Source organism: Muscardinus avellanarius (genome assembly GCF_963383645.1).
Source record: "Muscardinus avellanarius genome assembly, chromosome: 15".
Classification (NCBI taxonomy): Eukaryota; Metazoa; Chordata; class Mammalia; order Rodentia; family Gliridae; genus Muscardinus; species Muscardinus avellanarius.
The window spans coordinates 63137437-63164723 of record NC_137801.1 but is presented as its reverse complement, the minus strand read 5'-3'; the positions used below and the strand labels follow the sequence as shown (position 1 = coordinate 63164723).

Here is a 27287-nt window from a genome sequence, read left to right as displayed (position 1 = left end):
CTGAAGCCGAATTTGCGAGTGTGTCTGCCTGGGCTGTCCTTAGTTATGCCTGATTATTAGGGTTGCCCTCCAGCCGCACAACTCACAGCCAAGCCACTTTGTAACATCTAATATATATATATGCGATAAAGGCAATAGGTAAAGGCTATAAAATAATTTGTGCTGCCCGTGGATAAACATCTTGCGCAAACGCAGGAGCACATCTGGCATTTTCGGAGATAACAAAGTCCCATTTGCTAGGGCGCCAGGAGACGGAGTACGGCAAGCCGGAGGGACAAATTGTCCTTAATGTTTGGAGTTTGGTTTCCAGGTTAGTGATTTGTCGGGGTCAGCCTGTGGCGGTTGTTGGAAGTGAAATCGACTAAACCATGACGACCTTCGAGAAGCCGCAGATCATCGCCCATATCCAAAAGGGCCTCAATTACACGGTGTTCGACTGTAAGTGGGTGCCCTGCAGCGCCAAATTTGTAACCATGGGCAACTTCGCCCGGGGCACCGGCGTCATTCAGCTGTATGAGATCCAGCACGGGGACCTGAAGCTGCTTCGGGAGGTGGGTTCCGGGTCGAGAAGACCCAGTTCCAGGCTGTGGACTGCCTTAGGGGCGTGTGCTTTTATCCTAGTGCCTGCATTTAATTTTGTCACAGCCTTCGTCCAGCGTCCCCCAAAAGCAGAGTTTGAGCTCCGCGGGACAAGAGAAGCTGATTACAGATTGAGAAATTCCTCGGATGTAAAACGTGAATTGTCATACCTGGGGCTGATACCTGTGCGCAAGGCCAGCCCCTTCTTCCTGCTACCCCCAGTGCGGTGTAGCTCGAGGTTTCTGGAAAACGACATTACGATTTTGAGTCTAAGGACTTGTTAGGCAATTTGAAGTTGTTTATAGAGAGTCTTTTAGGAGGTCCATGCCTTTTTTCATGCAAGAAGTCATAAGGCAGACACACCAGGATGCCTGCAATTGAAGTTGGAGGAGACAACCTATTAAACTTAATCTTTGGAAGAGTGTCAAGTGAGTGCTTGGTATTCCCAGGCATGTGAATGGCAATGTCTCCCATCTCATGGAATTTATTTTCTTGGGAGAGAAATAATCAAACCAAGTATACATAGATACCAAAAAAGACGTCTTTTCTAATACAAAGGGACACGGTTCTCTAAGATGAAAAGGCGGTTTGAGATGAACAGAATCTAACTATGCCAAAGTAGAAGTAGAGGTTTCTTGAAACAATTTGTATGGAAGCTTAGTGACGAGAGATAGGTTATCTCCTTAAGAAACAAGAGGGGTAAGCAGGAACTAGGTGTTACAAGATCTGTAGGACATATAAAGGATTTTTTTTTTTTTAGGAAAGAAAAATGGAACATTATTGAAAAGCTTTGAGCAGGAGATGCCAAAACTAGATTTATAAAGTTTATAATATCACTAGTGGTAGAATTAGAAAATAATGAACTTGCTAGTATTTACTTATTTATTTACTTATTTTGTGGTACTGGGGATTGAACCCAGGGGCTTTCCACCTCTAAACCCTATTTTAATTTTTTATTTGGAAACAAGGTTTTGCTAAGTTCCTGAAAGTCTCACTAAATTGCTAAGGCTGGCTTCAAACCTGCAATCTTCCTGTTCAGCCTTCCAAGACTGAGATTATGGGTGTGTGTCACCACATCCAGCTCTAGCATTTAAAATGGTGTGTGTATGTATATATACACAAGTATATATGTGTGTGTGTGTTTGTGTGTGTGTGTGTATGATTGAGACAGGGGTCTCACTAGGTTGACCTAGCCTGCCTTGAACTTGTGATTCTCTGCCCGTAGCTTCTTCAGTAGCTGTAATTATAGGTATAACCCCCATGCCAGGTTAATAACTATCATTTTTTAGCTATTTAAAAAATTTTTAAAGTCTTGATTTGAGTTGCCTGAAAAAAAATGATCGATCATAACTAAATGTTTAGGGAAGGTTGAAAATACCTGGGATCAAAAGCTGGGGAAGCCAAGCATGGTGGTGAATGCCTATAATCCCAGCACCTGGGAGACTCTGACAGGATGATTCTCCTCAGCAATTTTAACAAGACCTGTTTCAAAATAAAAGAGGCTGCGAGTGTAGTCTCTGAGTTCAATTCCTAGTAACAACAACAGCAACAACAAAAGCTATGAAGAGGATGAAATTTGGAGGAGATCGGGCTTAAAAGAGTAGGTTAAGGATAAATGCAGTTTGGATAAGCGGCTTAGAAGGTGCGTGAGGTACCGTCCCACTTTCAACTTCTCTGAGTGCCAATTTTCTTGTTTAGTTTGTTCTTTCTAGCTAGGTACGTACGAATTTCTAAACATGGCTTGTTCTTTTTTTCTTATATTCTTTATCACTTAACTCCTGGTCATCAGTGCTGTTCCAGTGTCCAGATTATGTGGTGTATGAGGGTTTTTCTGATCCCCACACAAAGTAACTTCTCTTTACCTTTCATTCTATAGTGCTTAATATCAATGGCAGAAATATAGGTTCTATCCCATTTATCTCAATCTAGATTGTAAGCTCCTGAAGGGTTAGGACATTGTCTTTCTTTAGTGTGGTTTGTAAGGAGCAGCCACTCAATAAATAATTACTTGCTAAAAGAATGAGTGAATGTATGTCTATACATAGGATATAATTTGGGAAATTTAAATAATGGTTTAGTGATCATTACTCAACTTGGAGTCAGTGAGTAGAACATATGGGAAGCTTTAGAATAGCGGAAGGAAACTTAAAAGTTAAGTATTAGGAATGGGTGCCAATCAGCTCAACCAGAGGACATGATTTGTACACGTTTCAGCAATACACTTATTCCGTTGAGTAAAATCATGTTCTTTGCCTCTTGTAGTTTATGGAGAATTCTAACAGATTATAAAAAAGTACTTTTGTTTTTTAGCTGAAGTACTGTGTGTTTATAATAGATCACTTAGAAAATATAAATAAGAAAAAGAACACATCACCCATAATTCAAACCCCGGGTATAATCACTTTTTATATTTTCACTAGAATCTTATTGTTTCAGGGTATAAAGAAGGGCCAAAGGTATCTGAAAGTTGAATTGCTTCTCTTAAAAAGCCTACAGTCTGGCTGGGTGTGGTGGCGCACACTTGTAATCCCAGTGTTTGGGAGGCTGAGACCAGAGGATCGCGGTTCGCGGGACAGCCTCAGCTACTTAGTGAGGCCCTCTGCAACTTAGTGAGACCCTGTTTCAAAATAAAGAATAAAAAATAGCTCAGAGGTCGAATGCCCCTGAGTTCCATCTCCAGACCCACAAAAAAGAGAGAGAGAGAGAGAGAGAGAGAGAGAGAAAAGAGAGAGAGAGAGAGAGAGAAGAAGGAGGAGGAGGAGGAGGAGGAGGAGAAGAAGAAGAAGGAGAAGAAGAAGAAGCCTACAGTCTAAAGAGAGGGTAACACATAGAAAAACATACTTAAGAATTTACATTGTATTTATCTGTGGTGGTCCAATAGGGAAGAATAGAGATTATATACAGGCTTGGTGATTCTCAGCCCTTACTATACATCAGAATCATCTAAGTGTGTTCGTTTATCTGAGTGTATTTTGTTGCTGTTTTTAATTGCACGTGTGTGTGTGTGTGTGTGTGTGTGTGTGTGTGTGTGTACTGCGTGCACATTTTTTAAAGTACTCATGGTTTGAGCTGAGCATGGTGGTGTAAGTGATCTTACTACTATAATTTTACTACTTGGGAGACTGAGATGGAGGATTGCAGGTTCAAGATCAGCCTCTGCAACAAAGGGAGATCTTGTTTAAAAGTTAAAAAAATAATAATACAAGGGCTGGGGTATAGCTCAGATGTAGAATGCCCCTGGGTTCAATTCCCAGTATCATATATATATATATATATATATATATATATATATATTGATAAGTTGGTCCCACTCTAGAAATTCTTGACACAGTGGTACTCTGTTGCAACTATACTAGAGTAAGGTCTGGGCATCAGTAGTATTTTTGAACTTCTGGCAGATAATTCTAATAAGTTCTGGGGTAGAGCCATTGGACTGGTTGAATTGATAATTTATTCATACATTCATTTATTCATTTAGTGGTACTGGGGATTGAACCAGGGGCATTCTGCATATGGGGTACAACCCCAATCCTATTTTATTTATTATTTTGAAACGGGGTCTCACCAAGGTGCAGAGGGCCTCACCAAGTTGTTGAGATTGGCTATGAACCTGAGATTTTTCTGTCTCAGCCTCTGACGTATCATAACTGCAAGCATGTGCCACCATGCCCAACTAGATTATTTATTAAAATATTAGGAAACACACTTGATTTGTCATGATAAAGGCACCCTAAGATGTGCTCCAAAACATGTGCATCTAAGATAAAAGTGCATAGGAAGCAAATCAGCCTTCGTTGATGTCACCCCTGTCTCATTACTAAAAAGACCAATAGGGAAAGAGGGCAGGGTCTCCAAGTACAGTCGAGCAGTTTGTTTTACCACACAAAAATGTTCTCATCCCTTACCCTCATGATGCCTTCCATGTGTGAGACTTCATCGCTTATAAAGTACAACTTTTTCCTAATTAGCACAAAGGTACAGTATGGACAGGGATGGCCCTGAAAAATGGAATCATTGTTGTCGGTGTTTATACTATTAAAATTAGTAGTAAGCTAATAAAGTTCTGCTTTTTTAGGCCCTGTGCTCCTGAATTCACTGCTTGTTAGCATTTGGTTGACTAAACCTTTTAATGTTAATTAAGTGGTGCCAGGATGTGGAGGAGGAAGTACTGACAAGCTGTACTAGACCCACCCACAGATAGAACAAAAATAGCTTTCATGGGAATTATTGATCATGGGCTTTTTTAATCATGTTGACATATCATTGTAGCCAAGAATACCAAAAGCTAGATCAAGTAAACCATCATAAATGGTCATTTTTAGTATCATACAGCAAAAATATATAGCAAAAACCATTTATATATGCTAATTCTTTTGTGAAATAGTCTTTTTTTTTTTTAACCAGTTGATTTTCTAGCAAGGAAAATTTAAGTTAGCACCAAATTCTAGGCATCTTTGCTTTTCCATAGGTAAGATATTTGACTGGGTTATAGAGCAATCCCTTTTATAAATTATAAGAAAACTGTTTTTAGTAATGTCCTCTTTATTTAATCATTATGATTTCCATTGAATGTGTGAAGAATGAGAGAAAATGCCTACCTTTATAAGTCTGTTTTGGCAGAGTACAGCCCCTCTGAGCAGAGAGCATTCCTTGATGACAAGGTGTTAATGCTTGAGTTTATTTTTAATTTATTTGTATATTTTGAGTCTAATTTGATTTCTACACAAGAGTTAATTAGTATGTATAAACCTTCATGTTTCTTTGATACAAAAAAGGAAAAAAAGAACATGTAGGAAGTCTAATACTATATATTTATCTTGTAAAGATGAATAAGGATTAAAAACCAAAGGAAAGAAATCTAATAGTAGGTTTAATTCATTCCTATTCCATGTAGCTCACCAATTCATTTCAGACAGGAATTTTTTTTTTTTTTTTGGTATTTCTGATGACTGTCAGGTTTACAGAATGGGGGCTACATAATGAAATATTTAATGGATTCACATATAATCCTGGAAGTAGTGTCCTTTAATAGAATTTGGAGACTGCCTGGCTCTTGGAACCTAAGGCAGGTCGTTCCGTCTGCTGAACCTGTTTCCTCCTCTTGAAAGTAGTGTTCCCAACAGTTACTTTGCAGTATTGTAGGTGCCATGAGAGAAGAAATGGTCCTTCTGGAAGAACATCTAGGACAGTACTTAATATACACATGTGTGGATGCTATTTTTATGATTGCATAGGAATGGGCGATTGCAAAGAATGGTAATGATACCAGAAACTGCGGCAGGGCCAGGGCTTCTGAAAATCTGGTAGGAGAACAGGGAAGCCAAGGGAAGTGAGCTTCAGCAAGGTTTCTCTGTCTCCAACTCAAGGGCTGAGGCTTGGTTTGTTCTTGTGTTCTTTCATTCAGCAAGGGTTGAACACCTAGTACATATTAAATGAGACAAGGCCCTGTTCTGACAGGGCTTACCTTCTAGAAAGGGAAGAGGTAGATAATTGAATAAATAAAATAATTTTGTTGATAAGTGCCAGCAAGATCCAGTAGGGTGAGAGAGGGGGATCTGGAGTTTCCACTTAATATTGCAGGGCAGGGAAAGCCTGAGGATGAGGCATTAGAACTGAAATCTGAGGACAAGGAGAGAGACATGATGATTGGGGGAAGAGCAATCCAAACTGAGAACAAATACTAGTGCCCCGTGACCCAAGTGGCCTTGGTGTGTGTGGCTGGAGTGCAGCAGAGAGGAGAGAAGCAGGAGATGGCGTCAAGGGCCAGCCAGGCAGGATGTTAAGGGACTTTGTGTATTTCCTATCCCACTGGTTTTGGTGCCATTCCTGTGAGCCCATGTCTCTAGACATACACACATTTTACTTCGTTCCCTGCTTTTAGAATCCCTGATGCAATGACAAAGGTGCAAATATCTAGTATAAGGCCTTTCATTTTATAGACTGGTTCTCATTTTGGTTACTCTCCTTTCAAGGTGGCATTTCCCAGATGTGTGCCGGTGTCAGAATCTGCACTTGGTGGTGCTGTTTTTGGAACTCATGAAATACTAGAGTAGTAAATTCGACCTCAGAAATAAACCCAAATGTATAGAACAAGGTCCAGAAGGATTGGGACAATTAGAATGTAAAAGGAACTTTTTATTATTATTCCCTTTGGGTTTTTTTTTATTGTTGTTATTTTGTCTTGTTTGAATTTGTATACAGAATATGTATTGATTTTGTAAACATTAAGAATTTAAAATGGACCGGGGGTGATGGTGCATGCTTGTAATCCCAGCATCAGGGAGGCAGAGACCTCAGGATCTCGGTTCGTGGACAGCCTCAACTACTTAGCGAGGCCTGTTGCAACTCAGTGAGACCCTGTTTCAAAAATAAAGAATAAAGCCGGGTGTGGTAGGTAATCCCTGTACTTGGGAGGCAGAGACAGGAGGATTGCGCTGGCTTAAGAGACCCTGTTTCCAAATAAAAATATAAAAATAGGTCTGGGAGTGTAGCCCGGAAGTAGAAGGGTTTCCAGGAACCCCAGTACCACCAAAATAAAATAAAGAATAAAACATTAGAGCTGGAAGTGTCTGTCAGAGGTAGAATACCCCTGGGTTTCATCCCTAATACCATTAAAAAAAAAAGAATTTAAAATGGAAAGATTAAAAGAGACTAAATAAGTAAATAGTGCTGCCCTGTTGAAGTTGATGGTACATAAAAGTGTTATTCTAGGGCAAGCATACATTGTGGGGCAGCCGTCAGTAGTGGCCTCATCTAATTCCAAATTCCAGAATTTCCAGGGGCCAAAGTAGCAGAAAAAGCTGTTTTATTAATGTGATTATACATAACACTTGAAGCAGTAGTCTTTTAAATGAAAGAACTCTCAAGAGATAGGCTAACCCATACTAATAGAGTGTTTTGGCTCACACAGGGGTACAAATCTTTGCATTGAAAAGGTCCCAGAGAACTGGGGACATAAACATCTTTAGTTTAGGGGGCCCTGCAGGGCAAACATCTTTGTTCCTGAAGCCATCTGGAAAGAATAATATCTTCATTATGCTCTCATTTCTACTGAGGATCTTAAAGAATATCACATGAAATAAATGCTGACAGTGGGGATGGTAAAGTTGTCAGCATTTGAACGTCTCATTAGGGAGGTAAAAAGAAAAACAAATTAAAACTCTTTCTTTTTGACCATTTTATACTTTATAAGAAAATTGCTAGAGAAAAGAACATGATAATTTTTTATCAGAAAATGCTTTAGTTGTCTTTTATTTTATGTGTCTTAGTTAAATCCAATGATAGAGCTATAAATATTGTCAGTTACAAATAACTATGTACATAAATAACGTCTTCTCTTTTTCTCCCTTCTATCAAGATTGAAAAGGCCAAACCCATTAAATGTGGAACATTTGGTGCAACATCTTTACAGCAGAGATATTTAGCTACTGGAGATTTTGATGGCAATCTTCATATATGGTAAGATTATTTAATCAGTATTCAGAGAAATAAAATCAGCACTTTCTTTGATAGTCTTATTACTCTTCTGTAGAAAGAATTCTAATTTTAAAACGTTTCTTCAATTTTAACTGTAAAAGAATGGGAATTGTCTTAATGTGTATTTTAGATTTTATATTCTAAATCTACAAAATACTAATTTATTTTCCTTCCAATATTTTGAATAATATTGTCAATTCTTATTTTCACTATTTGGTGCTAGCACTTAGTGCCTTAAACCTGTACACATAGGTCTACTCTACTATTATGAATAAAATATACAAAATTACCCAAGTATAACATTGAAAAATTAAGTATTGTTTACATTTTAGCAAGAGATTTGGCATTAGCAAAAACTCACTGAGTTTTTAATCTTAATTTTTACTGTAATAACTCTGAAGTCATTTTCTTTTTTAATGCTTTAACATCTAAGCACAATTTTTAAATAGCTGAGGCTGTCCTTGACAGCAATCCTCCTGTCCCAGCCTCCCCAATGCTGAGATTAAAGCGTGAGCCACCTCACCTAGCTTTGCACAACTGTGTGTGTGTGTGTGTGTGTGTGTGTGTGTGTGTGTGGTGCTGGGAATGGAACTCAGAGGCTTTCTACCTCCAGGCTACACTCCCAGACCTATTTTATATTTGTATTTTGAAACAGGGCCTCACTAAGTTGCTGAGAGCCTCACTAATTAGCTGAAGCTAGCTTTGAACCTGCGCAATCCACCTGTCTCAGCCTTCCAGGTACTGGGATTACAAGCGTGCGCCACAATGCCCGGCTTGCACAACTTTTTAACACATCTGTTGAACAAAACAAGATAAATCTGGGTTTTTCTGTTTTATTTACTTATTTTTTTAATTGTAATTCTAGGGATTGAACCCAGGGGCATTCTACCTCTGAGCTATACCTCCAGCCCTGTTTTGCTTTTTGTTTTTAAACAGGGTCTCACTCAATTGTAGAGGGTCTTGCCAAATTGCTGAGACTGGCTGCGAACCTCTGGTTCTCTTGTTTTAGCCCCACAAGTCCTAGGATTACAGGACTGTTTCACTATACCAAGCTGATAAATCTGTTTTGAATGAGCAGAATCACAATTGTGCTAAAGCCTTTAATTTTCATGTCTTACCTATAGTTGTTTCTTCATATTTAGAGTTTAATGAATTGAAATTTTCCTTTAATTACTTTATAGGAAAATCTATTATTTAAAATACAGCTGGCTGTGGTAGCATATGCCTGTAATCCCAGTACTTGGGAGACTGAGACCGAAGGATCACAGGTTTGAGGCTAGCATGTGGTAATCTAGTGAGATGCTATTTAAAAAAATACATAAATAAATAGGAGCTAGACACAGTGGTATATACCTCTAATTCCAGACCTTGGGAGGCTCACACAGGAGGATTACAGGTTCAAAACCAGCAGCACATGGTAATTTAGGGAGACCCCATTTTATTTTATTTATTTATTCATTTATTTATTTAATTTGGTGGTACTGGGGGTGGAACCCAGAAGCTTTCAACCTCCGGGCTATACTCCCAGACCTATTTTATATTTTATTTGGAAACAGGGTCTCAATGTGTTGCTGAGAGCCTCACTGAGTAGCTTAGGCTGGCTTTGATCCTCCTGTCTCAGCCTCCCAAGTGCGGGGATTACAAGTGTGCGCCACCACGCCCAGCTAGGGAGACCCCATTTTAAAATAAAAAATAAAATAGGCTGGGGGTGTAGATGAGAGGTAGGATGCACCCTGGTTCAGTCCCCAGTACCATACAAAAAATAAATAAGAAAATAAAAAATAAAATAAAGCTGGGGATGTAGCTCAGAGGTAGAATACCTCTGGGTTCAATCTCCATTATGACAAAAACTAAAATTAAGGTTTATAATAATGTTCTAGAAAGACACATTTCACTTTGTATTTTTAATATTTTTTATCAGTGCACTATAGTCTCACATCATATGTAGATCATGTTGACAATGGCATATATTCACACAGTCTTTGGTGTTCCCCCTCCCGATTTCTCTTCCTCCAGATATCGAGTGTCCAGGTGAACAATGTTATATTCATATGTATACACATAGTCGCATGTAGCATTTCCATTAATGAACTTCAGTTTTTTCCTTCCCTACCCTTCCTTCCTAGCTTTGCTCCATTATCTGGAGTCCCTCTGCTATCTCAAATACTCCCTAGCTCGAGGAGATTAGAGAAAGCACATGTCCCTTTTCTTTCTGTGCTTGGCTAATCTCACTTAACATAATGCTCTCCAGGTCTTTCCGTCTTCTTACGAATGACATAATTTTGTTCTTTATTGCTGAGTAGAATTCCATTGTGTGTATTTCCCATAATTTTGTAATTCGTTCATCTGTTGATGGATACCTAGGTTGGGTCCATATTTTGGCTATTTGGAATTGTGCTGCTATGAACATGCATATGCTACTGTATTTCTCTGATTTCACCCCCTTTGGAAAGATACCCAGGAGTGGTATAGCTGGATTGTATAAGCTTACAGAATGGGAGATCTTTACCAGTTACCCCTCTGATAGGGGGCTAATATCCAGAATATTCAAAGAGCTCAAAAGACTTTACACTAGCAAAACAAACAACCCAATTAAGAAATGGGCAACTGAATTGAATAGACACTTCACAAAAGAAGAGATACAAATGGCCAATAGATACATGAAAAAATCTTCAGCATCATTACCAATCAGGAAATGCAAATCACAACTATACTGAGATTCCATCTAACCCCAATAAGAGTGTCAAGCATAAAGAAGTCAAAAAACAAATGTTGGTGAGGACATGGAGAAATAGGAAGTCTTCTACACTTTTGGTGGGAGTGCAAACTAGTTCAGCTGCTATGGAGATCAGTGTGGAGATTCCTTATATCATGTTTTTTTTAATATGACTCTTCTTAATTCTCACAATATGCTACCTTATAATTAAGGTACATTGACCTTATTTTTATTTTAACATCATAATATAAAACAGAAGGAAGCTAATTTCCCCTTGCTTTTACTGCTTCCTAATTAAAGTGGCATTTATTCACCACTTCTTACATGCTCCATCATACCCTCAGAGGAATTGAGAGAGGTTACTCTATTATTTTTTAAAACAAATATATTTCAACATAAGAATATGCAACAAACATAACTGTTGCTCATCTTCCTACTACAGTTACCTAGTATTCTACATATATTACCAGCTTATTTTCATCAGTCTTGTAATTTCATGTTTAAAACAAGTCATGTTTGGGCCGGGCGTGGTGGCGCACCCTTGTAATCCCTACGCTTGGGAGGTAGAGACAGGAGGATCGCGCAGCTTCGAAGGCAGCCGCGCTGGCTTAAGAGACCCTGTCTCCAAATACAAAATAAAAACTAGGTCTGGGAGTATAGCCCGGTACCACCAAAAAAATGAAAAATAAAAAAATAAAACAAGTCATGTTTTAAAGTCTGTAAAAATAACAAAACAGTTTAAGTAGAATCACAATCCTATTCATCTCTTGATTCTTTGATAATGATAGTACAAAGATAAATATCTCTAAAGTAGGTTGATCTAGCTCAAATTTTTGATTAGTGAAATTCAGCTAATAAATTTTATTCTAATCATAAGTTGAGATTTCTTTGATAGTCACCATCTTTTTTTGTGTGTGTGTGTGTGGTACTGGAGTTCCAGGGAGCCCTTCTACTTCTGGGCTACACTCTCAGACCTATTTTTTATATTTTTATTTGGAAACAAGGTCTCTTAAGCCAGCATGGCTGGCTTCGAACCTGCGTGATCCTCCTGTCTCCGCCTCCCAAGCGCGGGGATTACAAGTGTGAGCCACCATGCCCAGCATCACCATCCTTTTTTTTTTTTTTTTTAAAAAGTATGTTTTGAAAACTGACTTATTAAGAGAAATGTATTAAGAGAAATGTGTTAAGAAGCTCCCATAGTAAAGGCAGGAAATGGAGGGAGGCCATACGGGCCACCGCTCACCTCCCAGCCGGCTCCTGTGGACGGAAGCACACGTGTTAAGTGGCACTCTCTTCAGTTCCTTTCTCTGAACCAACCTTGAGGTAGATGAACTCCAGCCAGACTGGCTGTATGTATTGTGAACAGCGCAGGGAGACACTGAAAAATATGTTACCTGATGAATCAGCATGGCATTCAGTGAGACAATAAAATATTATGAAGTGAGAAATGTATACAGCTACTCTTATTTTATTTTTCAAAAGAGTCTCAAGGTCAAACTACCAAGGCCTACTTGGGAAGTATTATAAGTGAATTTATTAACAAGTATACCTGGTAATTCATATGTGGAGAACCTAGAACACTAAGTAAAGTCAACTCAGGAGTTCAGTTCCCAGGTTGAATAATGACAGTCCCATTGGGCACCTGAAAAAGCCTGAAGTGGAGAGGAAAATTTAGAAGTAAATGTATAAGTTATCTTCATCGCAACACTATTGTTATTGAACAAAAACTTAAGCACAGTGCACATTCTTAAAAAGTAATGGATTTACATGCTTGAGACATGGTATAAGTAAGAAGCTCTGTTTTCTGTTTAGGAATTTGGAAGCTCCAGAGATACCAGTGTATTCTGTAAAGGGCCATAAAGAAATTATAAATACTATAGATGGTATAGGTGGACTAGGAATCGGAGAAGGAGCACCTGAAATTGTGACTGGCAGCCGAGATGGTGAGTCAATGTGGTCTATGTATTTAAAACAGTTTTTTTTTTTTTTTTTTTTTTTTTTAGTGAAAATATCTATGCACCACCTCCATTGTCTCTACATGGAAACCCCCTATGGTCCTCTCAGCCCTCTGAATCTAACAGTTTCTGCCTTTTTTAATGGGCAACTTTGATTGCATATCCCTTAGTTGCTTTAAACTTCGGGGTAATTTGAGATAGAGGCCTAGCACTTACAATTTTTTGTGTTGAATTCGCTCAGCTACTAATAATGGTAGTTTCCTGTGAACCTTGAAGGATTTAAAATGTCTTTACAGGTTTTTGAGGCAACTGACGATATAATGTGGGTGGCAGCTTTTCATTTTCTTTTTTTAAAAGGCAGAATCAGTACTTGTGAAAATTGTCGTATTGACAGCTGGTTGAGAACAGAAGTTCTGTGATCCATCCAGTGAGCATTATAGAGGGCTGCAGGGGCACCAGGGCAGCTTCTTCACCTTACAGCAGCCAACGGGATATGTCTTTGGTGTTCAGATCTGCTCTGAATGACGGTCACGGCCTTTAGAGTTTTTGTCGCTTCCTCAGGGGTACAGGAGAGATCAGAACCTTTGTTTTGGTAAGGTTTTAAATGGCTGCTCAAGACCATGAGGAAATGGTTTTAAAGGAAAAGTGAGATACAACTTTCAAACAGTTACTCAAGAGTAGCTGTGTTTTGGAAATATTTTTTTAATCATAAAGGCAATATGGAAGCTGGGCATTATGGCACACACTTGTAATCCCAGTACTTGGGAGGCTGGGACAGGAGGATTGCAGGTTCACAGCCAGCCTCAGCTACTTAGGTCTTCCACAACTTAGTGAGACCCTGTTACCAAAATTTTAAAGACTTAAAAAATAGAGCTGGGGGTATAGCTCGGAGGTACAATGACTCTGGGTTCCATCCCCAGAAAAAAAAACCCAAAAAGAATGAAAAGTAGGGCTGGGGTAGCTTGGAGGTAGAATGTCCCTGGGGTAAATCTCCAGTACTTGAAAAAAAAAACCATATATATATATATATATATATATATATATATATATATATATATATGGAATATAGAAGGAAAAGTCATTCTATCACATTATCAAAACCATTAGATCTGCCAGGCGTGGTGGTGCACACTTGTAATCCCTGCGCTTGGCTTGGGAGGTGGAGACAGGAGGGTCATGCAGATTCGAAGCCAGCCTTGTTGGCTTAAGAGACCCTGTTTCCAAATAAAATATAAGAATAGGTCTGGAAGTATAGCCCGGAGGTAGAAGGGTTCCATCCCCAGTACCACCAAAAAAAAAAAACAAACAAACAAAAAAAAAAACAACAAACATTAGATCTTTCTTTTGCTATCCAGTTTTGTAAACAGTTTTGTGTAGTTACCAGTGTGAATGCTATTATGTATCTTTAGTCACTTAATGTTTGCCATATGCAAGTATTGCTGTTTCCATGTAGTTTTTATAATTATAATCTAATGACTGTATAATATATAGTATTCCATTGTGTGACTATATTCCAGTGTACTTAACCATGTCCCTGTGAACAAGCATTTAGTTTTTGTTTATTGTTTTGAGAAAGTAACTTAAAAATAATGAACAGATTATTTATATGTAACTTTTTTGGAATAAACATAATTTATAATTCTTAACATTTGTTGTCAAACTTTCCAAAGGACATTTCTACATCGTTAGCTACAGTGGATGACATAGATGTCCAGTCTTCCCTAGCTTTAATTTTCATATTTTTTCTCTAATTTTATAGAAAAATTCTACTCTGTTCCAACTTGTACAAATGTCTGTGTTTATTTACAAGCTTGTTTTGCTTTATGAATTTTCTTTTTATGTTCTTTGATAATATAACTATTACATACTGATCTATAAAGCTTACTGATTTGTATTACCCTTATAGAGTAAGATAATCGTTTGTCATTATTATGGAAAGTTTTTTCCCCATTATAGGAACATTTATAATGACCAACTTTATCCCTGGAGATAAATCTGGTGGCTCTCTCTTTCCTAAATTTGTTATCTTTTTTTTTTTTTTTTTTTGTACTTTTCTGCTCAATCTCAGAGGCATGCCTTTTAGGCATTTTATGAAATGCTTTTGCATTTCTTGTAGGTGGTGACACTATTTAGTAGGTAGTGTTATAATATGAATTAACATGAGGGGGTTGAAATTAAATTGAAAAGAATTATTTGTTAATTTTATTTAATATTTCCCTCCTCACTATCACCCCAGGGAAATTAAACTTAATTGCATGTAAGTAGTGTTCTAAAACCCATAAAAAGCCATAGATATAAAATTATTTTTCTGCATAAGAAAAATGCCAAAGATTTTATGAGTAGTAAGGAAAGAATAAGACTTGAAACCATGCTGGTACTATTTTAAATATATATTAGTTTCAGGCTAAAAGAAAAGACTTCTATATGTGGTACTGGGGTGAACCTAGGGGCATTCTGCCTCTGAGTTACACCCCTTTTTTATTTTGAATCTGGGTCTCACTAAATTGCTGAGACTGGCCATGAACTTGTGCCTCCCAAGTACTGAGATTACAGATGTGCACCATCCTGCCTGACTCATGGCATGATTGAATTACATAACATTGTGTTTGCCTTATCAATTATAACTTGTAGATAACTTAGGAGCAGTTGTTGGCTTTTATGTGTAATAATTTGGAAATCATGTCAGACAGTAACGTATGGGCTATATTTCTGATATCAAATGGAACTTAACCAATTAGAAGTCAGAAAATCGCGAATATTTTTCTAAATGTGTTTACATCTATAATTCCAAGTGCACAAAAAGCCATGGGGAAAGAATACAGAAAGAAAATGAGATTGTTCGTGTTTGAATTTTACCAGCTACTTTTTCTTCATGACAGGAACTGTGAAGGTGTGGGACCCAAGGCAAAAAGATGATCCCGTTGCTAATATGGAGCCCGTTCAAGGCGAAAACAAGAGAGACTGCTGGACTGTGACATTTGGTAAATTACTGAAGAACTCTTGTGTTTGAGGTTCAGGTGCAAAAAATCCCAATGCTTCAGGAAATTCTTGATAGCCTCTTAGGAGTATCTTTTGTGTATTATTCTGACAGTTTATTACAGTAAATATAGTGGTTAATGTCAGCCTCTGGGGCCGGGGCCTGAATCTTCACTCTTCTACTTCTGGTATAGCATGGCTGTTTCATTTAGAAAATGCAACGGATAGGAGAATCTTCCTGCTAGTGTGGTGTTGAGGATTCAACGAGTTAATATATTTAAAGTATATAATTTAAATTATAAGCATTAAAAAATTGCTATTTTAAGTATGTGAAATTTCTGTTTAATTAGATTATATCGAGCTAGTTTAAAATCAAATGACATTAATGGGACTAGAGCCTTCAATGTAAATGTAACCTTACAGTTTTACATTTCATTTTATATGGGATGTGTTTATTTTCTAGAAAATAGTTATGCCAACACAAAATTATTTTTTATAAATTGGATCATGTGTTTTATGAATATACTTGCAATGAATATTTATTTTTTAGGACTAACTGATCTTTGCCCTTGGAATTCACACTGAGCACCAAAAGTAAATTGTTTTTATCCACTAAAGGATATAGGCCATATCCAGTTTTAAAACTATATTTTTGTTTCTGCTTCTACTTAGTAAAATCCTAAGCAGATAACAGGAATGAATTTAACAGGATCTGCAAAATGTTTAACTTATCGTGTTCTTTTTAAGTTGGACTGTTATTTAATCGAAGAAAAGCTTTGGATTTCCAACTTCTGAAAGAAGTTACTTAGAATTACTGTGTGTTTCTTAAGAACGTAATAGTAGAAACTTAAGATGTGTACACTTGAGGGAGATATTTCAGGATCAGTATTTAGAATGATTATTTAAAAATTGACATTATAATTAAAAACCTTTTCATTGTTGATCTCAGGGACATAAATGCCATTTGACATAAAGAACATTAAATTAAAAAAGAAAACACTAGCTGGGTGTGTTGGCACACGTTTGCAATCCCAGCATTTGGGAGGATGAGACAGGAGGATTGCGGTTCTCAGACAGCCTCAGCTACGTAGTGGGATCATTTGGGGCTCAGTGAGACCCTGTCTCAAAATAAAGAATAAAGCCGGGCGCGGTGGCGCACGCTTGTAATCCCCGCACTTGGGAGGCGGAGACAGGAGGATCGTGCAGCTTCGAAGCCAGCCGTGCTGGCTTAAGAGACCCTGTTTCCAAATAAAAATATAAAATAGGTCTGGGAGTGTAGCCCGTGGGAGTGTAGCCCAGAGGTAGAAGGGCTTCCAGGAACCCCAGTACCACCAAAAAACAAACAAACAAAAAACAAAATAAAGAATAAAAAACAGGGCTGGGGTGTTGCTCAGAGATAGAATGCCCCTGGGTTCCATCCCAGTACTGAAAAAAGAAGAAGGAAGGAAGGAAGGAAGGAAGGAAGGAAGGAAGGAAGGAAGGAAGGAAGGAGAAAACATTGATTTAAGTTGTTAGGGATTGTTTTTTTGTTTTGTTTTAATGGGCTTTCACTATGTTGCCCAGGCTGGCTTTAACTCTTGGGCTCAAGCATTCCAAGATAACTAGTATTACAATACATACTATCACTCCTGGCTTGAGAGGTGTGTGTGTGTGTGTGTGTGTGTGTGTGTGTGTGTGTGTGTGTGTAAAAACCAAGCATGGACAAACTGCTGTGGGCATGCAAAATATGGGCATGCTCATATTTTAGCCTCAAGAAGCTTAGAGTTTAATACCAGGCATCACCTGTAATCTCAGCTAATCAGGAGGCCAAGGCAGGAGGGTTACAAGTTCAAAGCCACCCTGGGAAACTTAGGAAAACATTGTCTCAAAATAAAATTTTTAGAAAAAGGACTAAAGATGGAGGTCAGTAGTTGAGTGGTGCTCAATTGCCAATACTTTAAAAAAAAAAAAGTAAGTTTTAGTAAGGAGAGCATGATGAGATCCACCTTAATTAGGATACCAGATACTAGCAATAAAAGATCCCAAGAAGCATTGATGACTGGGGAGCAAGAGCATTCTGAGCTCAGATCAGAGAGTTGGGATTTCTACCACTGAAACTGGGAGGACATTTCAAGCATAGGGATAATTTGAAAGTGCTCAAGAAAGTGGTGGCAGGAACCTTAGAAGTGGCTCAGGACCATGGCCAAAGGCATCTGGCTGACCTAAATGGTCTGGAGGTACTGGTAAGTCCTTGAAGGGCTTTTTGAATTTTTGTTGTACTGGGCATTGAACCCAGGGGCATTCTACCTCTGAATTATATATCCAGATGCCCCCCCCCCCCCCGTTTTTTGAAACAGGGTCTCACTAGGTTTCTGAGAGTCGCATTACATTGCTAAGGCTGTCCTCAAACCTGCAATCCTCCTGTCCCAGCTTCCTAAATACTGGGATTACAAGTATGCACCACCACACCTGGCTGCCCTTGGAGGTTTTTAAATGGATGAGATGTGATCCAGGCTTTAAGGAAATTGGTGCTATGTAGTAGGGAGAGATAAACGGTGCAGCGAATGCGAGTTCAGAAGTATTTTGCTATATTCCAGGCAAAACAGGTTAGAGGCAATGAGAATGGAGCAGAGAGGATGATTTAGAAGATGGCCCTGTGGCAGAATAAATAGAATTTGGCAACTTTTGTGATATGAGGAACAAGGAAAAGGATTATACCAAGATGACGAAATTTTGAAACCAATCGTGGGATGAATGGTGTTGTTAATGAGGAAAGCTCCACAGTGGTGGGTGCTTTCCAAGGGGTGGTGGTGAGGTCAGGGAGCTCATGAGTTTAAGATGGTGGCGTATCATCTAGGTGGAGCCCACAGTGGAAATGCAGGGCAGCGGTTTATGAGAAGGGAAGTTGGAGGCAGTATATACAATGACGGCATTGAGAGAAGGTGTCCAGATAGCCTGCCCTAGTGTCAGGGCCTCCCTCCCCTTCTCAGTCTTCCTCAGCTAGGGGTACTGGGAAAAAATAACACTTGGAACCCAGCAGGGTGACTTTAACTACAGATTACAAACTTACTCCAGGTAGGACCATCCACACTACTAAGCATATTTCTCAGTGTTCTCTACTGTATTTTAGACTTTCTGGCAAAGACAGAATAATACTAGAACAACATTTTGCAAAACAAATAAGCTTCAAAGTAGTGTCTATACACAGTGAAATATAGTGTCTGCCAAAGAAAGCAATAGAAGCTTAGCTGTATTTATCTTCTCAAACCTTGCTGTGTTAGAATGGTAGTGTGTTAGTCTCTGCAGATATAGCGTACAGAGAACATTTTTTAACTTAAATTTAATAAATACTTTCAGTACCCCTTCAGTATAGAATTTCAATGAATGTACTTTTTTGAAAATTAAGAAACAAATTAATAATCTCAATATCCTGTCAAGATTGACAAAATGGGATTCTACCCAATGTGATTTCTACGTTTAGGTTTAGCATAAGTTATGTATTATTTCATAATATTTTTAGCAGCCTTCAAATTAACATTTATAAAGATCTGAAATTTTTTAAGTACTAGAAATTGAACTGAGGGATGCTCTATCACTGAGATATATCATCAGAGCCCCCCCCCCTTTTAAATTTGGAAACAAGAGTGTTGACAAGTTACCCAGGCCGGCCTTGAACCTGCAATCCTTCTGCCTCATCCTCCCAAGTAGCTGAGACTATAGGTACACACTACTGCACCAGTCTCTGAAATGTTGTACCTTGACTTGCAGGCAATGCTTATAATCAAGAGGAACGTGTTGTTTGTGCTGGTTATGACAATGGAGACATCAAACTGTTTGATCTCAGAAATATGTCACTGCGGTGGGAAACAAACATAAAAAATGGGGTAATGTGCATTTTGTTGCTATTCCTTTTGTGTTTTCATTAGCCTCAAATTGCTGCAAACTTTGAAAGCACCTCTTTTAACCCATCTCATTCAGTCCTTCGGCCAACAGTTCTTATTTGGGGGCCTAACCCCTTTGAGAATCTAATGATAGTCATGTATCTGTCTGTTCTTCAGAAAGTGAATATACTCAAATATGGTATGTACAATGCCAGTGGAGTTAGCAGCCCCTGAGGCCCCACTGTGGACTCTGTGGGCTTTGCAGTGTGACATTAAAAATGAGCCTCTTTTCTGCTGATGTCAGAAAGCCTGAAGTGGCAATAGCTTCCTCCAGTACTCATGGATTTGGGGTACCTAAGTTGTGTACCTTAACTGAAGAACATAGTTCCCTCCTGTTTTCTAAAGAGAGCCTTGACTTAACCAGGTTAAATAATGGAAAAAGTTAGGTTTGGACTTTTTAGATCCCTCCATTGACCATGGGGAAACCCAAAATGGTTTGTTGATTGTATTAAAAGAGAGGTACAGTGATTGTCTAAGTGCTTTTCCATAACTTTATTATTTTACAGCTGTTTAAAAGAGCTCCTGAATAATAATGAGCCTATCCATAATACATTTTCTCTGTTTTCAGGTATGTAGCTTGGAATTTGACAGAAAAGATATAAGTATGAATAAATTAGTAGCTACATCTCTGGAAGGAAAGTTCCATGTTTTTGACATGAGAACGCAGCATCCAACCAAAGGTTTTGCTTCTGTTTCAGAAAAGGTAAATAGGAGGGAAATGTCTTCACTGAATAAGAATGATAGCTTGTTTTAGACTAATAAATAGAGTTAGTCACCAAGGTTCCTCCAGGTCTTTATGTGAAGGGAGCTATTTTTGCTATATTCTTGTGGGATCTTGACAAGTTTTTTTGTGCAGAGTACTTTACCAAAATTTATCAACTTTAGACTTCTTAATTATAAAAAAAATCTCAGCTAAGAATCTTATTTTATAGCTTGAGAGCAATCATAAGAAAACTCTAGGTAATATTAGGAGTTTGATCAATAAACCTGACCTGTTGTTATCTAATAAATCCATAGTATTTGTATTAATACCTAATTATGTATTTTTCAAAATATATGTCAACATATATCCATTATGTCATTTCATCACATTTTATTTTATAATTTAGTTTGCGGTATTCAATAAAATTAAAACACCAATTATTGTTATTAATACGATAGTAGGAGAGCAAGATGAAAGAAATAATACTGGTTAAAACAACAACAAAAAAAGAAGTAAAAGAAGCTGGGTGTGGTGGTGCATGACTGTAATCCCAGTAGTGGGAGTCTGAGACAAGAAGATTGTAGGTTCAAGGCCAGCAACTTAGCAAGACCATCAGCAACTTAGTGGGACCTTGTTTCAAAATACAAAATAAAAAGGGCTAGAGGTGTAGCTCAAAGGTAGAATGCCCTTGGATTCAATTTCTAGTACCAAAAAGAAAAAAGAAAAAGACAAGAGGAAGGCGACGACGACGACGATGATGGTGGTGGTGGTGGTGGTGGTGATGATGATGACAGGGAGATTGAATAAAATTCATTCTGCAGCATCCTGTCCCTTGGAAGAGATGGGATGGAAATGCAACTGAGCTTCCTTGAGTATAGAAAGAAAGTAAAATCAGTTATAGGTTGGTCGTTTAAATAAGATTAAAATGTACAAGTTGCTCAGGAAATAATTGTCGTCTTTGCTAACTCTCTCTCCACTGTATATTCTATATAGTATTTCTCAAATCCTCTATTTTGTTTCATCCCATGAGTACAGAAGTAAATATTATTGTGTGTAAATTACTATCATTGCTGGATGAACTAAATTCTTCACAAGGTAGCTATAAATTGTAACAGCATTTTGCCTTTGTCATTTTAGGACATACTAAGTACCTACAGCATACAGCACTTGACTATATTGTTCCATATACAATTTGTAATGTATTTTCCATTATCTTCAAATAATAGTGTCCTTTCCCCCCAAAATTGTTATATTTAGTTGATCCAGCAATTGCTAAATCTGACACATAAATGATGCTGGTATACTTTAAGAGGTCATTTCCCCCTCTTGTTTTTGTGCTTCTCTTAAGTTCTAGAATAAAGAGAAGTGTAAGCTACAAAACAAATAAGTTCTGATAGATTGTACATAATCATGGGGGGACTCTCACATACATTTTGAGATAGGTGTTTTTGTTCACTGATGGTAATGCTCTCAAAAGACTATTAAAATAAAAATGTCAAGGCTAATCACTCCCTGAAACTTAAAGTGTACAAGAGTGGTGTAGATCAAGTCATCCTATCATCCCTCCTGTGTTCCTCCTCCCTCCCCCAGGCTCCCCCCACAGTGAACGCGGTGGTGCTGGAGTGGAGCTGCTGGCTGTTGTTGGGTGCTAACAAACTTCCACTTCTTTTAGTTATCATGCTTTCATCATTTTGATTAGTATGTCTGTGAACACTGTCTAAGCCTCTGGTCCTTACTTGGAAGGGTGGACAAGTCGAAGGGCAGTATATTGAAGATAAGGTTCTCAGAGCTAGATGTTAACATTCAGTCTATAAGTGGAAACTGTGCTTTCTGCTCAGTTTTGCTAGGAACCTAAAACTCTAAAAACTAAAGTCCTTTTTTAAAAAGTCAGTCTTTATCCACACCCCACTCAGAATGAACTAGAGATATTTAGTTGTATAAAATCATAATTTATATGGTACTATAAATCTAAACGGACTCTTGCTCTAACATCTTTCTTTTTTGATACATTAGAACTTTGTTTCATAAAGCAATAAAGAAAAGTGATACTTTTCCTAATTTCTCATGGACTCTTATAAACCTCTGTGACCATTTAAAGAGATGTGTCAAAAATAGCCTTAGTTTCTTTTCTATCAGCTCAAGTTAGGGGGGTGAAATGCCTTGTTTATAAGGTCTCTTCTAAGGTGCCAATTAGCATATAAACCAATTGTGTGCCTCTTGTCCTGTCTAGGCTCATAAGTCTACCGTATGGCAGGTCCGACACCTGCCGCAGAACAGAGAGCTCTTCTTGACAGCTGGGGGCGCCGGCAGCCTCCACCTCTGGAAGTAGTAAGTCTGTGCCATTGGCTGCTCCTTTTTAAGTTACTTGTGGGTGTGCAGTAGGATTAGATTGAACCTTGTTGTCTTTTTTCTCCTTTGACTTAGTTCATTTTTATATGATTCAAACTTTCATGTTATATAACTGCTGTTTCTAAGCAATTTTTACTAATGTATTTATTTTACACTTAATAAGTACTCGCTTTCTTGTGACACAATACATATATTTGTCATTATATTTGTGCCTTCTGTGGAGCAGAACAACTGAGAAACAGTTTTCCTCACCCCCCTCAGATTTGAAATCATAATATTTTTCATAGTTTATTTTTTAAATATGAAAAACTTGACCAAAGACTTTGTCAATACTATTTTTTTGGCCATTAGAATGCTACCTCTAAAAGGTAGGAAAAGGGTTGGAATTCATAGTTTAAGATCCTGACAATTCACTTGCCTAAATTCAGTTGACATTGTTCAAACAGAACCAAATCAGAGCCCAGGTGTCCTGACTGTCTCCAGGGGAAGCCTTGTCCCTGAGCTTGCGGTTTGCATTGCTGGGCAGGGTGACGCACAGCGAGAGCTGTGTCCACGCACTGCCTTCTGTGAGTCCCAACGGCCCAAGGGTGGTAGGTGCCCCCTTAGCCACTTATCTAGAAGATCTGATGAGAATTGGGACTCAAGCCAGGTGTGGTGGCACACACCTGTAGTCCCCACTGAACACGAGGGTGAGGCAAGAGGATCTCTGAGCCCAGGAATTAAAGCCCAAGATGAGCAATGGCAAGAGCCCATCTCTTAGAAAAAATAAAATAAAACTGAGAATCAGCAGTGTTCCTGAATACTTTATTGGCTCAGCAACATATACTTGGAGGAAAACTCTTTCTCCAAACGTCACTCAAGAAAAACAAACCATGACAGAAACCATAAATGGAGGCTATCTCAAAAATAAAGTTTGATTAATAAGGTAAGAAGAAAAATACCATCTTCAGTATGTGTGGGACTTTCACATTTATGAAATCCTTCTCTGTTTATTAGATCCTTTTAGAATCTGGGAGGAATTCTGAAAAACAGGACTGCAATTGGAAAGTACTTGTTAAAGTATTTAAGGCATACAACTGACCAAAAAGTATGAGCGTGAATGCTCTTAATCAAAGATATCTGAGGCTGGGGATGTAGAGGCACTGCCTAGCATGTGCGAGGAGACCCTGGGCTCAATCCCCAGTACTGCCACGGAAAAAATCAAAATAAAAACGGTTATTTTCTGTGGGCAAAAAACAGAAAAAAAGTTTTAAGAGTCCTGGAGAATGCCAGGTGGAAAGATCACTTGGCAGTTTGCCCGGCACCTTTGCACATCGCCCTTCTCTGGCTCTTCCAGCTCAGTCTCCAGCCCACGTTTGGCTCTGTCAGCCCTTAGAGAAGCTGAGCGGCGGCACCTCACAGCTTCGCCTGGGGACCAAACTCCTCAGGCTGCTTGCTTAAACAACTAGGATCGGTTCTCCTTGTAGTTAACACATGGACATGTTTGCAGTTAGAATTTTCTACTTTAATGGATTTAGTTATATTAGAATTTGAAGTTTATCTCAATATGAACTTTAATCCATAACATAACAAATGTCCAATCTGCATATGGTTTGGAGCTTTGATATCATCTTTTGTACTAGCTAATGAAATTGGTTTAAGTAAAATATTTAACTTTATTTGCATTTGCCAGTCTGCCTTGATAGTAAAGCAACTAAATTATAAATATTTATTGAAAGCTTAACCAAAAATTCTACAGAAACTTATTTATTCAGAATTTATTTCTTGAAAGAATGTTTCTCAAGATGCTGAATCCCCCCCCCCCCGCCCCCAGTACTGGGGATAGAACCCAGGGGCATTCTACCTCCAAGCTACACCCCCAGCCCTATTATTTATTCTTTATTCTGAAACGGAGTCTCACTAAGTTGCAGAGGACCTCACTAAGTATCTGAGGCTGCCACAAACCTGTGATCCTCCTGTCTCAGCCTCCTAAGTACTGGGATTACAGGCATGCACCACCATGCTCAGCTTAAGTACTTGAAATGTCACACATGTACTTCTAAGCTTCGGTAGATAACATGAGGGGTATGGAACAAATCTTTTTAGGTTACTTTTTCTTTTGGTGGTCGTGGTACTGGGGTTCCTGGGAACCCTTCTACCTCTGGGCTACACTCCCAGAGACCTATATTTTATATTTTTATTTGGAAACAGGGTCTCTTAAGCCAGCGAGCCTGGCTTCGAACCTGCGCGATCCTCCTGTCTCCGCCTCCCAAGCGAGCGTGGGGATTACAAACGTGCACCACCACGCCTGGCTTAGGTTACCTTTTAAACTAAAAAACTGCAGCCTTTGCCAAGTTACATACAAAAAAAAATCTGTATTTAAACTTTATTCAAATTTGAATGTTTTGTTTCTTTTAATTTATAGGATCTGAGAGGAAGAAAGAATACTTTTCTATCTGTAGCATGTCCCTCTTATCTGCTCTGCCTCTGATTTGCTTTGTGCCTCTTAAACTCTTGACATAATATGAAATAAAAATAGTGTCATAATAATAAGTACCTACTAGGTGTGAGAAGCCTCCTGAGGAGGAGTACCTCGATATTTTACTAGAACACATCACTATAGGTGAAGACTATTCTTTTTTTCCACTCTCAAATCTAGACTAAGTAATATTCAGTTGTTAGCCTGCAGTTCACCTTAGTTTATAAATTTACATTCTTAGCTAAAAAAATCAAATACTCTCAGATTTGTTGTTTTTTTTTTTTTGTTTTCTTTTATTTTGTTTTGAAGCAGTGATGTGGTGTTCAGGTCTAAAATCTCTCTCCAGTGGGGCCTTTTCCTATATGTGACACAAAAAGTTCTTAGCTTGGATCTGCAGTATGTAGCTCTGGGATGAGAAATCGGGGTCAGTTCTCAAACAGAAGTGTTTAGATGGGGTTCTGCAAATGTTACTTACAGCTCTTCTGCACATGTGCTCTTCGCCTATGGTGTCCAGCAGCCCTCATCTAGAGAAGAAATAGAATAAGAGGTTATCGAGAGCATCAAGACAGTTTATTAAAGAATACCAGATCTACCTAGGAATTTCATGTTAAAAGAGAAATACAGGCAAATACTGAATAAAGATGATGGTTAGGAGTTTCTAGTAGAAATAACTTTTTTTTATGTTTTGGACATAGGGTTGAATGAAAAATAGCCTGTCTATTTTCATACAACTCAATATTGGAAAGATTCTTTAAATATTTATTAATTCTAGTAATCATCTGAGAAACAAAAGCAGAGTCATGGAAATTGATATAAAAATAAAATTTTGTATAAAAATAAAATGGTAAATGATAAGATTTATTTCCTCTTACCTCTTGGATCTCATTTTCAGTGAATACCCTGCTCAGCGGTCAAAGAAAGATTCTGAGGGAGTGGAGATGGGAGTGGCTGGGTCGGTCAGTCTTCTGCAGAATGTCACCTTGTCTACCCAGCCCATTTCCAGTTTGGACTGGAGTCCAGACAAAAGAGGGCTCTGTGTCTGCAGTTCATTTGACCAGACGGTGAGAGTACTGATTGTAACAAAACTCCAGACAATTTGATCCGAAGACTTTGGACTTGAAAATTTCCAGAGGGATGCTCACAGTATTCAGGACGTGTTCCGGGATCCTTTGACCCTCGTTGAACAAAGTTGGATTTGGCTGATAGACACAAACCTCGAGCCAGCCTCCAGCCTCCAGCCTCTCTCTGGGTATTTGGTGACCTGACTAGACACTGGGTTGCTGCTGCGTATGGGAGCACCACACTTCCAGGAGCCGGGCACAGCGGTGCACGCCTATAGACCCAGCCACTAAGGAGGCCGAGGCAGGAGGATCTCCTGAGCCCACAAGTTCAAGACCAGCCAGGGCAACATAGTGAGCCCCCATCTCAAAGTAAATAAATAAAATGCCAAAGTCATAGTTCTTAATATTTAAACATTTTAAATTCATTCTGCATTCCCAAAGTTCCACATTTTATGTTTACATTTGCGTTATATTTTAGTGTACATTAACAGTGTTGTGGTAGGGATACTTTATTTGGTTTAAAAAGAGTTGGCCTTGGAGAAGCTACTATGACTTAACCTTCATAAATACATTTTGAGAGATTTCAGCATCAGTGAGTTTCTATACAGAATATATTAAAATGGCACTATCAGACTGGATTTATATAACAACTTTGAGCAGTATAACTTCTAAAATGGAATAGTATGATTTATAAAGAGCTCTTTTAACTTAATACGGGAATTGGTTGTTGACTGTGTTGGCGATGATGAGATGTAAATGATTTTAGGGGTTTTGTGGCCTTATTTTTTGTCAAAACTTTTAAATATATTTTATAAATAAACTTAATGTTATTGAAGTCTGGAAGCTTTGATTCTGTTAACAGTAGTACTAATGTGAATACTGTCACTTATTTTATAAGTGCATAATAAGTACTTCTTGGTTCTCTTTATTTCTGTACTCTATTGTACTTTCTTTAAGCCTATATTCCCCCATCTTCATTCAAGAGAACAGAGCCACTGGAAATACTCAAAATGGGTAAAATGTGTGTAGTTTTAGGGGTTAATAGAGAGCCACTTGTTGGGGCCATTAAATTCAGAAAGTTAACATTTAGTTCC

The 27287-nt window shown here is 38.3% G+C and overlaps 1 protein-coding gene across 1 annotated transcript; it reads left to right on the top strand.

The window, feature by feature from the left end:
- Positions 1-242: 242 nt before the first annotated feature.
- Positions 243-26232, top strand: DNAAF10 (dynein axonemal assembly factor 10; the record flags this gene model as incomplete). The annotated part of the gene is made up of 8 exons (XM_080711730.1): positions 243-551; positions 7937-8037; positions 12584-12714; positions 15606-15707; positions 19450-19565; positions 20191-20325; positions 22556-22653; positions 26025-26232. Exons 1-8 carry the CDS (start codon positions 369-371, stop codon positions 26230-26232), a joined length of 1074 nt encoding a protein of 357 aa, XP_080567856.1. The 5' UTR covers positions 243-368.
- Positions 26233-27287: the final 1055 nt, after the last annotated feature.